Source organism: Thunnus albacares, chromosome 1 (assembly GCF_914725855.1).
Source record: "Thunnus albacares chromosome 1, fThuAlb1.1, whole genome shotgun sequence".
Lineage (NCBI taxonomy): Eukaryota > Metazoa > Chordata > Actinopteri > Scombriformes > Scombridae > Thunnus > Thunnus albacares.
In genome coordinates, this window is record NC_058106.1 from 28,821,833 (window position 1) to 28,837,527 (window position 15,695).

The 15,695-nt window shown below is 38.3% G+C and overlaps 2 protein-coding genes across 2 annotated transcripts; one reads left to right on the forward strand and one right to left on the reverse strand.

Moving 5' to 3' along the window:
- The first annotated feature begins 840 nt into the window (after nucleotides 1-840).
- Nucleotides 841-5,518, forward strand: LOC122983633 (very long-chain acyl-CoA synthetase-like). Its single transcript, XM_044353590.1, has 10 exons — nucleotides 841-1,385; nucleotides 1,856-2,065; nucleotides 2,185-2,343; nucleotides 2,553-2,677; nucleotides 3,232-3,426; nucleotides 3,610-3,700; nucleotides 3,787-3,985; nucleotides 4,394-4,491; nucleotides 4,907-5,037; nucleotides 5,142-5,518. Exons 1-10 carry the CDS (start codon nucleotides 905-907, stop codon nucleotides 5,313-5,315), a joined length of 1,863 nt encoding a protein of 620 aa, XP_044209525.1. The 5' UTR covers nucleotides 841-904; the 3' UTR covers nucleotides 5,316-5,518.
- On the reverse strand, nucleotides 5,316-9,943 carry hdc (histidine decarboxylase). The gene is made up of 12 exons (XM_044353577.1): nucleotides 9,848-9,943; nucleotides 9,558-9,730; nucleotides 9,332-9,445; nucleotides 8,919-9,041; nucleotides 8,682-8,819; nucleotides 8,456-8,599; nucleotides 7,727-7,793; nucleotides 7,451-7,613; nucleotides 7,217-7,307; nucleotides 7,027-7,125; nucleotides 6,820-6,921; nucleotides 5,316-6,491 (listed from the first exon to the last, which is right to left on the reverse strand). The coding sequence occupies exons 1-12, from the start codon at nucleotides 9,873-9,875 to the stop codon at nucleotides 5,709-5,711; spliced, it is 2,025 nt and encodes a 674-aa protein (XP_044209512.1). The 5' UTR covers nucleotides 9,876-9,943; the 3' UTR covers nucleotides 5,316-5,708.
- Nucleotides 9,944-15,695: the final 5,752 nt, after the last annotated feature.

The window sequence follows — 15,695 nt, forward strand, 5'->3', positions numbered from 1 at the left end:
AGACTGGACCAGAGGGGCCAAAAAGTTTCTGTGTGCGTGTGTGTTTTGCGGACACAGATGTACTCCACATGTGCGCACTAATAAACATGGTTGCAGCTTGATAACTTTCAAGAGTTGTGAATATTACCGCTGTGCAGTGTTTTTCTGATCAGCCTTTAAATGCAACAATCTTACTCCAACCGGACTGCTGGTTCATATTTGTTTTACACAGGATTGCTTTTTCACCATAAAGGGCTTCTTACAAACAATTCCACCATATAAACCTGGAATCTGTGTGTAACAGCTGACCTTTTTATATTAAGTCAATGGTGTCAATGGTCTTTTAATGAAATTACCGCTGCTGTGCTACGTGCGTAAATGCGCGCATCACTCTCTTAATTTTAAGACGCACTCATCGTTTCTGTTGCTGTGTAATGCTGCAGTTGCTTAATAAAGTCAAAGGAAAGAATTTGACTCACAGCATCTGTGAGCAACAAACAGAACATCAGTACTGATGTTTCTGCGAAATCCCGGATACGTTCAGTGACACCTGAACAACATTAATGTCAAATTCAGACATTAATCTTACACGTTTCAGACCTGCCTGAGTCACATTAATAGCTGTATTTTGACATTTGGCATTTCAGTAGATTATGTTACAGATACGAAATACTAGAGAAGTAAAAGAAACAGTGACAGTGATTTGCTTTTATTGCATTTTTTATGCGTAACGTAAACTGACCGCTCTCTTTCCAGGTTATTCTAACTTTCGATAAATCTTTCTTTTTTCTGCGAAAAGATGTCCCACCCACTTTTCTATTGGCCTAACCAAAATGCAATATAAGCCCGCGCCGCTCAGCTGCTGAAGTTTGTTAAAGCTGCAGAACTCTTCTAGTTGCACACTGGGACCTGTCTATTGATTATCATGATTGCATATATTTTATATACCGCGCTTATAGGTTTGGCAATTTTGCCATTATTGCTTTACTTAAGAAACCCTTATATTCTGAAAGATATAAGTTATGCAATTACTGCAATTCAGATCGGCATGCGAGTGAGCAAATTCAAGAACCACAAACCGTTTTACAGCATTTTGGATTGTTTTCTGGACAAAGTAGCCAAGCAGCCGCACAAGAAGTTTCTACTTTTCGAGGAGAGCTCCTTCACCTACAGCCAAGCCGACAAAGAGAGCAACAGAGTGGCCAGAGCTCTGTCGCTTCATGCCAACTTGAAGGAAGGGGACACAGCGGCCGTCTTTCTGGGCAACGAGCCTCTCTTTATATGGATCTGGCTCGGCTTAGCCAAGCTTGGCTGCACAGCTGCCCTGCTCAACTACAACATCAGGTCCAAATCCTTGCTGCACTGCTTCTCCTGCTGTGAAGCCAAGGTCCTGGTCGCCGGTGCTGGTAAGCTGTTGTCCTCCATGTAATTATGAAAGATTTTAATAATTTTGCCGCTTTGATTGGTTAGTGTTAGAATATTAGGTGACAAAGATTACAATTTACATATTTTAAGACAACTGTCAGATGCCAGTTCATTTTACAGTTGTGCCACATAGAGACAAGTTAAATTGTCTCCCTAAGTTAAATTGATAACTTTTTAATAATTTAATAAGTTACCAGTGATGTTAAATGTATATCCTACTGTAAATTTGTTACAAGTATATTGAGAGCTACTGGGAGCTAGAGTTGAATTCCTTTCATGTGGCAACACATGGCCAGTAAAGTATTGTGACACTGGTGTAGTTTCATTTGTTAAACTTTCAGAGAGGGTTCCTTCGCTTCCCATGTCCCTCCACATTTGTTTTCCCTGTTTTTAGTGTTGCTATATTAATATCCTTGAAGCCTTCACCAGCTCTCTTTTGGCCATTTGTCAGATTTGCGAGGTGCTGTAGAGGAGGTGTTGCCCACCTTGAAGCAGCAGGGCGTCCGTGTGTTCATCCTCAATGAGGACTGTGACTTGGAGGGCGTTGAAAGCCTCTCTGACAAGATTCAGCAGGCCTCGGACCAACCTCTGTCACCTCACCTGAGGGCCAGCATTAACATTAAGAGCCCTGCGCTGTACATCTACACATCAGGAACCACAGGTAACCTGACTGCTTTATCTGACCTTCACTTTAATCTGCACACTTATTTTTACTGTGCAGGCCTTGAGCGACGGAACTACTATAGGACAATAAAAAATGGTTTAATGGTTATCTCGTAGGGCTTCCCAAGGCAGCTGTAATTAATCACGAGAGGCTATGGATGGCATCTTTTCTTCAGTCTGTCGCTGGCGTACGCTCAGATGATATCATCTACGTGTACCTGCCTCTTTACCACAGCGCTGCCTTTCTGATGGGTCTTTGTGGAGCCATAGATAAGGGTAATACATGAGTATTTCTTGCAAAAATATCCAACTGCACTGACACTGAGTTTATTACAGGTTAAACCAACAGGTATATGACCTCAAATAGCACGCAGTTTGGCTCTGATTTTCACTATTTGTATTTCAAAGTTCATAAGTTAATTACCGTACTTGACCTCTCAGTACGAGATTATATGTTGCTGCAATCTGCGCCTTCTCATTTCTAGGCATCACTGTTGTTTTAAGACGTAAATTCTCTGCCTCCCACTTCTGGAATGACTGTAGAAAGTACAATGTGACGGTCATTCAGTACATAGGAGAGATTATGCGCTACCTCTGCAACACACCAAAGGTAAACCTCAGTATGATGTCACATATAAAAAGTTAGTAAAGTTAGTACTGTTTAAGATAGTATAACTAAAAATATGTTGTTAAAAGAGGAGTTCACAATTTTCAAGTCTGTCTTAGAACAATAGTCAGGTGCCCAAATGAACAATGACACATGTTCTTCTTCCTCCTGTTCATATGAGATCCATTAATAATGTACTTTTCAATGTAAGTGATGGAAGACAAAATCCACAGTCCTTGTTTTGTGCAAAAATGTATTTGAAAGTTTGCTCAAAATGAGGACTGTGGATTTCATCCCTTTAACTTACATTGTAAGAGAATTTTGAGAAGATCAAATGTTCAGTATGAACAAGATGAATGATTACAGTCAGCAGCGAGTTTCAATGTTTATATTGGCACCTGACTATTGTTTGAAGACACACTTGAAAAATTGTGAACCTATCCTTTAAATATATTAGTAGTTCAAATACTCGCAGCAGTTAGACACTCTGTACACATAATGTGATGTTTGTTATCATTGTCATATCCAGCTTTCATTTCTCCTTCCCTCCTGTTTAGAGAGACAATGATAAGGATCATAAAGTCCGACTGGCTTTGGGGAACGGGATAAGAACAGATACTTGGGCTGATTTCCTGCAACGTTTTGGGGACATTCACATCTGTGAATGCTATGGAGCGACAGAAGGAAATATTGGCTTTGTCAACTACGTTGGGAAAATTGGAGCCATTGGCAAAGAGCATTTCCTTCATAAAGTAAGAGGCGATAAAAATACAGTTTATTTGTCCCATACGTACAGAATTTCAGTATTTAGTTGTACAGTAACATTTGCCACTTCAAGTGATGAACATGCAGTGTTGGCTGGTCTGGTTTGTCCAACTAAATGTAAATGTTTATGGATAATTTGTTAATTTTTTTATTCTTGAACTGCTTTTCAGATGGGATGTCCATACGCCCTCATAAGGTACGACACAGAGAAAGAGGAGCCAGTCAAAAACTCTAAAGGATTTTGTATTGAAGTCCCCAGAGGTGAGCCAGTCTTCCCCCAAAAAACAACTTACACAACCTTCATCTCTGTCTAATTCATGTCAACTCATTGTTGCTTTCAACCACAGGAGAGACTGGTTTGTTGGTGGCGAAGATTGGAGAGAGAACACCTTTCAGCGGCTATGCCAAAAACAATCTGCAGACAGAGAGGAAGAAGCTGAGAGATGTGTTTGTTAAGGGAGACCTCTACTTTAACAGCGGCGACCTTTTAAAGATAGATGACGAGGGGTTTGTCTTCTTTCAAGATCGCATTGGAGACACTTTCAGGTCTGTATATAAAACAATCACATCTGGAAACAATGAATAATGATGCCTAAACTAGAAAAATGGTTGACCTTTAGAGAAGAATGTTGAATGAATTTAAGATGTAAGACAAAACATTGTATTTGATTGTATTTCAAGACCATTAAAGGCCTTGAATTTTGTTAACATCATTTCAGTTTTTCAACAGTTCTCCAGAAATTGCGGGCACTCTGGTTAATCTACTATACTTATTTCCAATGTTTGATTTCTTTAGATTAGTTAAGATTAAGAATATTCATTAATCATTATTTCAACATTTTCTGCAAATGGAATGCAGGTAGGTTTATTCTGACCATGCTGTTATCTTAATTATAACAACATTGCTTTAAATGCTAAAAGACTAAAATGTCTTTGTACTGTGATCTAATACAGGTGGAAAGGAGAAAATGTGGCAACCACAGAGGTGGCTGATCATTTGCTCATGGTAGACTGTGTTGAGGAGGTTAATGTCTATGGTGTGAAGGTGCCAGGTAATAACTGCATTATTATCACTTATTTCACAGCCATATAAGACATGCTTATTAGATAAAAATTGATAGCTTTGATAGGTCTCAGGTATTATGTTTCCTAAGTCTTATACCTTTTTTTCACCTGAACACCATGTCTGTTTGAGTTGGGTTGTTGTTTTTTTTAGTTTTATAGTTTAATAAACTATACAAGCTGTTACCAGCCTATTCATCATCAATCATCAATCAAACCACACTGCAATAATCAATTTAAAAACACAAAATTAAAAAGTTTTAAGTCAGAGTTTTAACATGACAACAACAAAGTGTATTTGAAACAGGTCTTCATTTATTCTGCCATAGTATGAAATACATAACCAGACATTTGAACTCATGTCCTGAGATAAGTCCTCTTTTTGCTTTGACCTTGACTGATTAGGACACGAGGGAAGAATCGGAATGGCAGCAATGACGCTGAAAGAAAACATGGACTTTGACGGCAAAGCTGCATATCAACATGTCAAAAGATACCTCCCCAGCTATGCAAGACCCCGCTTCATTCGCATACAGGTGAACTGAGTCCTAACAATATTATAACACAGTAAAAATCATACATTTGCCTGAAAATATCTTGCAACCATTACAGTTTATAAACATTTATTTTTCTATGGCAGGATGCACTGGCAGTGACTGGGACGTTTAAGCAAATGAAGGTGAAGCTGGGTGAGGAAGGCTTCAACCCCGCTCTCATCAAGGACCATTTGTTCTACCTGGAGGATCATAATGGCTACGTACCCATGACTCAGGAGATTTTCAACTCCATCGCAGAGGGAAGAATCAGGCTGTGAATGAGTTTAGTCTTTATTATTGCAATAGCAGTGAACCTCAAGTAGTGCATTTGATTTACAGGATGCCAAATGATGGTAGATGACCTGTGCATTGAGTGTTTAATGTACAGCACATTTCATGAGCTATTTTACTGTGTACTGAAGTATGTCAAGTGGAATCATTTTGTTTTAAATACTTTTTAATAAAAAAGATCTTAAAAACATGGTTGTAAATGAGCAAAGCAAATCATCTATTGTTTGTTACTTTACACGGTTAGATAGTGATCTTTAATTTCCCAAGAGCTGATTGTGCTAGCTCAGCACCAACACATCTAGTAGATTAATAAATAGCTTAATTATCAATAGCTAAATCATTGTGTGTATATGAGCTATTGTACGCTGCTTTCAGGGTCATTACAGGAGCTGAGGTGCAGTGGCAGTTTCCAGTGGAGTAGGAGAGGGTGCTGTGTTATCTATGGGAGAGGAAGACATACAGTTCATTCTTATGCAGGTGGAGGACAAGTGTTTTTGAGCTGTCTGTGAAACCCTCAGAGGGCAGCACAGCTGGTGCCGACCACACTGCACCCACTGGTTGCAGAAACTGGGCACGCTGTAGAACTTTGTCAGCTTTTTCAGCACCTGTTTACCCAGAAGGTTTGAAGGCATCTCTGTAATCTTGAACAAGGGGCCGGACCCTGTCGTTGGTGGCGTAGAAAGGTCAACTGCAGCATCTTTAGGACAAGGCCTTCTTTCAAAGTCGTAGCCAGACAGGGGACCAATGCAAGTATAAGGCAGAGGCTCACTGCTGCAGCTAAGAGAGCGCATTGGTCTCCGAGGTCGGTTCCAAGCCTTGTCAATCCACAGCTCCACTTGGGCCTTGTCCAGCCTGGAGGCAGCATCTTCCATGTCCTCAGACCTGGTGTCAGAGTCAGGGTTGTGGTTTTCTTCAGGTCCTATTACCTCGTCTTCCCCTAATCTTGACTGGACTGCATTATCAAGCAGCTGCGTCTCAGCCACAAGATTGGAAGCCATTTTGGAGACAATTCTCCAGTCTCTAAGGATATCATCTGCAGTGGTGTACTGTGAGGTCACCGTAAATCGGATGATGCGTTTAGTGTGAATGTCTGCAGGGATGAGGTACATGGTGCCAGATCGGGTCAGTCTCCTCAACAACTCATCGGTTAAAGCATTTCCTGCCTAGGATGAGAAAACAATCACTATACATGATATATTCATAACAAAACACTGAAAAAAAACAAAACATAAAAGAATTTGTCCTTGATCCATTCAAAATTTCATCTCATTCTGATCATCACTGGTATAGCTCTGTCCTTCACCTGTGTTTGATAAAACTACATTACGCAATTCATTGGCACACCTTTGAACTAGGCGTGACCGGCCAATCCGCACATTTCAACAATCATTAGCCAGTGAAGCACATGTTGCATAACAAAGAGAAAACCAGATTTAACAGGAAGATTTTTGTAGTTGTACAAAAACTGTGATGTACTATAAACATTCATACTTTCAGACAGAAAACAACTAGGCCGAGGTGCCTCTCAGCAGGAACCTCAAAATTTGGGTCACTCTTTATCTGAGATTCCAAGAGCTTTGCCATCTCAATACCCTGAAAACCACAGAAAAAAAGACACAAAGATACACTTTTCATTTGCTAATATTTGATATTCATTCCTAAAAATAATTTGCATGAAAACAACTGGCTGTAACTTACATGTCTGATATGAGCCTGGAGGTTTTTCAGTCCAAAGGAGCGCATGACAAACCAGAGCTTGAGAGAACGGAAGCGACGGCTGAGAGGAATTTGCCAATGCTGAACAAAAGAAGAAAGTAGTGTTATCAGATGTAATTATTCCCTCTGATAGTTGAATCTTTAATTAGATGGAGATATGATGGGATCATACCATGAAATCAGTGGCTGCTTGTGAGTTTTCATGTCTCAGATAAACGGGATCAACACTGAATGTCTGCTGGAGCTTATATTTATCCTTTACCCTGAGGCAACAAAATTAAACCATATTACCAACCAGCAAGCACAGTTTACATTGAGTTTGGTTTTAAATTTCATTTGAGACCCACTCTTATACATCATTTTAATTTCTGTAGAGGTGAGAAAAGGCTGTGATGTTGTCTCTCACCAAAAAGCAGTGCAGTCAAAATGGACCATCATCCACTTGGAGGGGTTAAAGACAAAAGACTGTGCAAAGTCAATGCCCTCCAGGGACCAGCGCAGCTCAGGACAGAAGTAGGCTGAGCCAGCGTATGCAGCATCCACATGGAGCCAGAGTCCCTCCTCTGCACCTGTAAAATGTTTAAATCAAGTATCTCCCAATACATCCAAATAGGATAATATGACGTTTGACTGTAAAAACAAAGTTACTGAAGACACTGTGGGAGTAAATATGAAGACATACACACTGGTCCCAGTTCAGATAGCTTGTCAAAGGCACACACTCCTGTAGTTCCTAAACTGGCACACAGCTGAACAGGAGAGAAACAAAATGTCAGATAAAATTCAACATTTAATTGTGTATTTAAATTATTTAAAAAAAACAACACACGTTTTTCATGTTTTAACCCATGAAATACAAATTGTGTATACTCGACATTACCACTATATTTATATAGCTTGCTGTTTTTATCTGTTTGAATGTGTTTTTCTACATTCAAGGCAGCTCTTTCATTTCAATAAATTATGAAAGTGAATATTTAGCTATTTGTCTGATAAAGTCTAATGCAAGGACAATGGAAAGCTCCTCAGGTTTGAGACTCTACTGGTGAAAGCCATTGCACAAGTTTGATTACTGGGGAAGCAAACATCCAGAGGACAAATGATTAGCAAACATCGTGATGTAATGGACACCAGGCACCAGATAAAAAAAAAGGACAATGTGGATTTGTTAGACTCTTACAGTGATGTGCTTGTTGTTTAGCAGCTGACTCTCAAATATCAAGTTTTGAATTTTCCTTGTATGCACCAACAAGGGATAGCTTATAGAACAGTTCCTGCTTGCATCTGCCTTACCACACAATAATACAACTTAAAATATAATCTGTTATTAATGGCATAAACCATGCAAAATTAACTAGTATGGTAAACACCCTCCTACTCCCATGACACCCACCCATCCTTCAGTACCTACCATGAAAGGGACCAGTCCCATCATCCTGTCTTCTTGTATGGCTTGTTTCAAAGTGTCTCCTCTCAGAGACAGCTGCTCATCAGTTGGCAGAAATCTGATCTTCACCAGAGAGATCAGCCCTGCCTTCTCAACTGAGGAATGGGCCTATGAATACAGCAGCACACCACATCAGTTTTATTTCATCCAACTGATAGGAAGTTATTGTACAAAAAGTGGTAACATTGACCTGATCTGAAGCATAAGCCACCAGTCTTGAATTAAGGACCGAGTCGTCCACATCCTGGTCGAGCTCAGCCCGCAGCTGCAGAATTTTGTCTTTCCTGGCTGCCAGCAGAGCCACCAGTGTACTCTCACTGACTGTGCTCTAACAGGAGAGTAGATGTAGAGGGCAAAGATGGTGAGCTGATTGCTGTGTAAAGGGTTTTGTGCATACAAAAAAAAAACAGATCAAGGTGTAGCAAACCTGAAGTATGCCTCCACCTCTGCTGTCAGAATGGTGATGCAGGAAGAAGGAGGGTAGCCCCAGGGCTTTACACAGCCAGTCCATCACATTCATTTCCAACTCTGTACAAGCAGGGCTGGAGGCCTGTATAAAAACATCACAGACAATATAGTTTCTCAGGATGGCGTGACTTTGTTGTTCTAACAAGCAAGCTGCACAAGGTTTTTTTCCCAGGCCAGCCCCTTTTTTTTTTTTTTTTTTACAAATGTGCTCAAGCTGTAAAGACTGATAATTACACCTTGAGGTGGACGGGCAGTCCACGCCTTTACTTGAAGAGTTTACCAACTTTTATGTAAACTTTGTCACGGCTCTTGTCAATCAGATGTAATTGTCTTTTTTAATTGTGGGGAAAAGAGTGTAGGCTGTTCCCTTACCCATGTGAATCCAACACAATTGATGGCATCAGCCAACATGTCCCCGAGCATAGAGGGCCATGAAGTCAGACTGGGGTAGTAGGCGTGCATATGAGGACTCTGCCAGTGAACAACCTTGGAAAAAGATGAGAAAACACTTGATTTCTTTCCATACTTCCATAATGTCATAATGATTTCAGTGTGTTTCAAATTGCTCATATGATGACAGATAACAGTAGGAACTTACTCCTGGCATGATGACTTTCTCTATGTCATTGAAGATACTCTCCCAGTCCTCTGGTTCTGCAGGTGCAGTGTCAGGGAGAAGCTCCCTCATGTAGCCTGGTTTCACATCTGGAATCACCCTCCTCTCCCTGATAGAGCTCAGGTACTGCGTGATGTAGTCCACCAACTCCTTACCTGGTCAGTAAAAGGCACTGTAACAACTGGAGTGATATTTCTAATAAAATATATAATTCATGTTTATTTTACTTATTGTAAAATACTATTAACACAGACAATGGAAACCATGATTACCTCTGCGATTGTATTCCTCAGCCTGCATTTTCTTTTCAGATGCGAGGTCTTCGAGTTAATTCGCTGTGTGTAACAGGTGGCTGCAATGATGCTGTCCGTACTCAGAAGCAGAGATCACAGAACTATATAGACGCTGTTGTGAAGTACACGCCTTAAATTGGTGACGCATTTCAACCACCAAACAAATACCCTCCAATGTCCATCTTTGGAATCTATGGTAGCATCACCCACTGACTCCACATTTGCACTAAATATTTACCCTCCTATGTTGGTAATGATTTATTTATTTGTATCTCAGTGAAATTATACTGTTTTTAACAAGAATATATCAATAGTGAATGTGATGCAAATTCTTTGTGCAACAGGCCTACGTCAATCACCCTGCACTCACATCAAATATTTTTTAGCTGCATATCATCCCCTATGCAGCTGAAATATAGCCTATTTTCCATGTATGGTAAAATATATTCAGAATATTGTTGAATAATCAAATAGCATATTTGCAGTATGTTGCAGCAGTCACATCTTATTGTCTGTTTTTACTTATTTGAAAATATACTTTAATTGATTTTTACCCAATTGAATATGTTGTAATTTACGGTCATATTTTGTAAATTACACAAAAATGATTTTGCTGTTTTTTTTGCAAAGTATAGCCTGTATGGATTCCTTCCACATATGTAAATAAATTCTTAAGATATTAGATGATGTTTTTCATAGGACTGAGCACTAGGAAACAGATTCTGAGATTAAAGGCATAAAAATTGTAATATTTCAAGGCCATAGCACTATACTATGACTATAACTGAATCCCTTATTTTTTTTCATTTTTTCCAAATTACATTAATTTACCCATTAATAATGATAAAATTAAGGTATTTTTTAATGGTATTTCAAGGAATTCTTATCTCATAGCACAATATTTTGAGAATAAAATGTTAGTATGTCAAGACAAAAGTCATGATATCATATGTCACGGTAATTACATGAAACATATTTATATAAGAAAAAGCTTTAAAGATGAGGTCTTAGTGGTTAGATGAGAGCTAAAGTTAACAGATGAGAAAACTGATGGGCCTACCATTTATCCTGGTAGCTTAATTTGCTTAGCTTAGCATAAAAAGTGGAAACAAGGGACAATATCTTTCCTGGCTTTGTCAGAGGTAAAAAAATCCACCAGCACCTCTACATCACATTATATCTCGCTTATTCAATTTGTACAAAAACACTACATCCATAAGGGTAGTATCAATTTTCTCACGCTCGAGGAAAGAAAGTAAATTTCCAAAAATATTAATTAATTTTAATATATTCACAGTTTGGCCAAAATATTTGACTCTTGATGATGTAATGACCACATAATATGACTATTCTTGCATCATAAACCCATAAAACAAATGTGACATATCAGCTGGCAGACAAAACAGAAATGCTGTCCTCATAAGTTGATACAATTGCCATTCTCTGCCATTTCCACCTCTCATTTAGCCTGAACGCATTACAGAGGATGACTGTTAGAGCAAAGTGATATTTGTACAGGATGATGACTCTTCACAAACAAAGTATAGGGGACATTACAAAAAATAAACAATGAATGAACATACAGTAAAAGGTAATAGGATGATGAAGGCAAACCCATCCATGTCACAGCTTATCGCTGCCTTTTAAAGATGAACAAAAGCGTGAGCAGCACCTGGACTGTTCACACATGGTGCTGTTTACTGTTCATTGTGCTCGACATGTGTTAGCTCTCATCCAGCTCACTGGGGAAGCCAAATGTCGGAGTAGATTTCACTGTAATTCAAACATGCTGAGCACACATCAGTGTTTTAGTAAGCAGATTATGACGAGAGGCAGTCAATTAATTCCACTGACTCAGTTAAACTAATAAAGCACCAGAGGATGTTTATCTAAACCATCTCAAACCTGTAGTCCAACTCATTCATATTTAAACTGCAGGTTTAATACACTTAGATGTTATGTTCATTTGGTGGAAGTAAGAGTCTGCACAGTTTTTTTCTGTCCAACAACTGTAAAAGAAATTGGGCTTTTTCACTCATATTCAAAATTTAGTGTCATTTTTATTGTTGTATAAACACATCTGTATTTGAGTTTAATTTAGAGACACAAGGATTAGTCAATTAATTGATTATTTTAACTATTTTGATAATAGATTGTTGCTTTTCTAGGAAAGACAAAACCCCCCCCAAAAAACAAACATTCTTTGGTTTTAGCTCCATAAAAGTGAGGATTTGCTGATTTTCTTTGTCATATCTGTGTCATATAGGATATTAATATAAATATTGTTGGGTTTTGAACTGTTGGTTGGAAAAAACAAGGGATTTGAAGACATCTTCTTGGACTCTGGTAAATTATAATGAGCATTTTTTGATATATATAGACTAAACAATAAGTATTAATCGATCAATTAAGCAATCAACAGATTAATTGATAATGAAAATAATCCTCAATCAGTTTCATTTTTAGTGTTTCATCCATTTAGGTGCATTTCTTGATCCAGATTAAAACACCGGAGTGTTTCAGTGTCAGAGAGAAAGTTGACTTTTTGTAGCATGTTGTACACAGTCAGCAGATATGATTCACCATATTACAAAATGTTCCTTTCATTAAGTCCAGACTGTTACACAGTTTAAGCCCAAATTTGCGATCAAACTGGTCATAATTAAACACATGGACAGTATGTTGGTTTAGTTTAGTCACATTCAACCTTAAACCCACAAGTTCTTCAAATCTAAGCAATAAATGCTCCACAGACTTTTGATCCCACTGAAGGCAGAGAGTCCGGTAGAAGGCAATGACTAGAGTAATGGCAAGTGTATATGTGTATATGTGTGGCACACAATACACAGGAATAAGTATTATGTGATACAGAGCAGAGCACAGTGTGACTATTGTGCTCCGTGTGTGCCTTTACATCTGTGGGTCAGAGCCTGATGAAAGCAGGTTTAACCATAATTGTGCAATTGAAGTGCAAGTGCTGCCTTGTGACATCAAAGTCAAAGTGCTCCGTGCGGTATCTTATTTTGCTGCTTTTATTCAAATAAGCTCAACTTGAATGTCAAATTTCAACGTGACATCCTACTATCACAAAGAAAACCTCAGGCTTGATCATTCAAACCAAAAGTCTGAGACATTTCATAGAAAGAGGGTTTGACCACTTAGTTTGACTGACCTGTCTGTGAATGAAGGTGAAAAAAGGAAAAAGGAACTACAACATGATTTGTTATTGCTTTTATACTGTTTTTCAGGCTTGTGACTGTAAGGTCCATGGTGTGATCCCCAGATTTGTAAGATAAATCTAAGAGGCAAAAATGAGAGCTTGCCTTGCCTTCCCTCATGACCAATACCGAGGTTCCCTTGAGCAAAGCCGTTAATCCCTAACTACTTTAGTGGAGCCTCTCAGTGGCCCACAGATCAGACTGGTTGTACTGTGTCTCCACAAAAGCAACATTACTCTCAGTGAAACATCGCTTGGTAATTGGTTGAGAAAATTATGTCACTTTTAATGTTTATCTTGTGGATTTTAATTTAACCCTATGAATGTCTTTGTTAACCTTGTGTTTTTAAAAGCACTGTACAAATAAAACTGTTCTCACTACTAAATTGATTCCTCCCACTTCTCTCTCTCACGATTATTTAAGATGTAATTGAATTTTCTTCAGCACTTAAGAGTCGCACAAAGCAAAATACTTACTTCTAAACATAAAAAATGATTGGATATGTTTAATCCCCACAATCAAAAATTGAAATATGACAGACTGTGAAACCTGTATGATGTATAGGTTCAATTCAAAGCCACTTGGCAAAGTGGCATTTTAGTAAACATATGCTGATTTTTTTTTAGACCACATTGCTTCACAGATGCAATTATGAATTTATCTGAACTTTCCCTCATAGAAATAACACATGGGTATCTTCACTTTGGTTGATATGTTTCGCTGTTCTGTTGGCTCACTTTACAAGTAGACCAAAGGTCATCACCAGCCACAGAACAACAGCAATGCAGCTGGTATTGCTCAAAGAAACTTGAGCTTAGTAATGTAGAGGGTGAAGGGTTGTAGGCAGGGGATGAAACAGAGAGGATTAAGTTAGAGCCTCAAAAGATTCATTTTGGATGATTTACGTTCTACCTTAGATCACTTACACTAAAATCATTTCTGTCTGATTTGGAGACCATCATACTTCTCATGTTGACTATTCTCTGTAGTCAGTCAGCTTTATCGCTCCTGCAGATGGCTCATAATGCAGCAGTGCAACTTCTCACTGGCACCAAAAACAGAGACCACATCACTTCTGTACTGGCCTCTCTTCACTGGTTACCAGTCAAATACAGAATTCATTTTAGGATTCTTTTATGTGATTTAAAGAACAGCATGGACTGACACCAGCTTATTTTTCTGAACTCCTCATCCCCTGTTCTACTGCCAGACCCCTCAGATCTGCTGACCAATCACTGCCGTCATGCTACACTCCCAGTTCAAACTGAGAGGTGATTGGGTGTTTTCCACTGTTGGCTCCCATTGTTAGATCCGCCCCCTCAACTGATATTTTTAACACCCACCTTTAGGACCCATGACTTTTCTTTAGCCTTTTACTAATCATCATGAAGACTTATGATGATGGTCACACTTTATTGATATTTTTCTCTCTATTATTTATTTGTTGCCTGTGCAATGCTGTTATGTTTTTAGGATTTAATCCCATTTCTTAATTTTATTCTACGCTTTTATTAATTTCCCCTTTGATCTTCATAACTATGTCTGTGTTTTTATTTGATTGTATTTATCAGTCTCTGTAAAGCATTTTTGTTGTTTTTAAATATGATCTATAAATAAATTGACTAGACCTGAATACCTCATATTATCTTAAAAACAAGAATCATCCTTATTGGCCGATGAAGTTGACACTAGAGCCTGACAAATAAATTAGCCAGGTCAATATATCTTGTTGAATTTAGATAATCAAAGATATACCATATTGGGTATACAGGAAATTGCAGTAGAGATATGCCATAAATATGTTTGGGGTAATATAGAAATAGTGTGATCATTACATAGTTTGTCCACCAGAGAGCACTAATGAGGTTTATCTTTCAAAAATGACCCACACATATCTTGGTCACAATTCTTTAATAGCTAAATTTGAGGGATCCTCATTGAAAATGTTAAGTTAATATATGTGTTTTCTTAAAAAAAAAAAAAAAAAGAAAGAAAAGAAAAAAGAAAAAAGGCCAATATATTGTTAGATAAAAACAAACAAAAAAAACAAAACCCCTCCCATATATCTATGTTGGTATTAGCCTAAGGGCTTCAGTACTGGTTGGGCGTTAGTTGGACCATGCAAAGAATTTGACTCCAGTAGCTCTCAATATACTTCTACATGGTACAGAGAACAAATTCACAGGAAGATACAAATTTGTTTCCAGTATGTCTGGAGATAAATGTTCTGCATTACATAACATTCCCTTGAGGGGATAAATTATATGTTATTTGATATAGACACATAGCTAAACCAAGACAACAAACAAACAAACAAACAAACACAAACATAGGAGTCAACTGGACAATTCGGTGATGCCAGAGAGCATAACAGCAGTGCAAACTCATGACTAGAATAACAGACATAACAATGTGAACAATGTGTGACTGTTATATGAACAATGTCAAGAATCTGAAATATTCTACAGCTACAAGATGTGATGATAGCATGCAGGAAATACAGCAGTGCAATTGTTTTAGGCACTTTAGATGTATAGATTATTATCCATAATGAAATACCATCAGGGAGGCATCTGATCGGTCCCAGATTGATTCTGCAGCTTGATGAC

What these genes read in the sequence shown, in the direction of transcription:
- LOC122983633 (XM_044353590.1), top strand. Translation starts at nt 905, where the DNA reads ATGATTGCATATATTTTATATACCGCGCTTATAGGTTTGGCAATTTTG. An exon ending in TTGTATTGAAGTCCCCAGAG is followed by an intron (nt 3,701 to 3,786) that starts GTGAGCCAGTCT and finishes TTTCAACCACAG; the next exon opens with GAGAGACTGGTTTGTTGGTG. An exon ending in CGCATTGGAGACACTTTCAG is followed by an intron (nt 3,986 to 4,393) that starts GTCTGTATATAA and finishes GATCTAATACAG; the next exon opens with GTGGAAAGGAGAAAATGTGG.
- hdc (XM_044353577.1), bottom strand. Translation starts at nt 9,875, where the DNA reads ATGCAGGCTGAGGAATACAATCGCAGAG. An exon ending in AAGCAGCCACTGATTTCATG is followed by an intron (nt 7,126 to 7,216) that starts GTATGATCCCAT and finishes TCTTTTGTTCAG; the next exon opens with CATTGGCAAATTCCTCTCAG. An exon ending in TAGTTGTTTTCTGTCTGAAA is followed by an intron (nt 6,492 to 6,819) that starts GTATGAATGTTT and finishes TTCTCATCCTAG; the next exon opens with GCAGGAAATGCTTTAACCGA.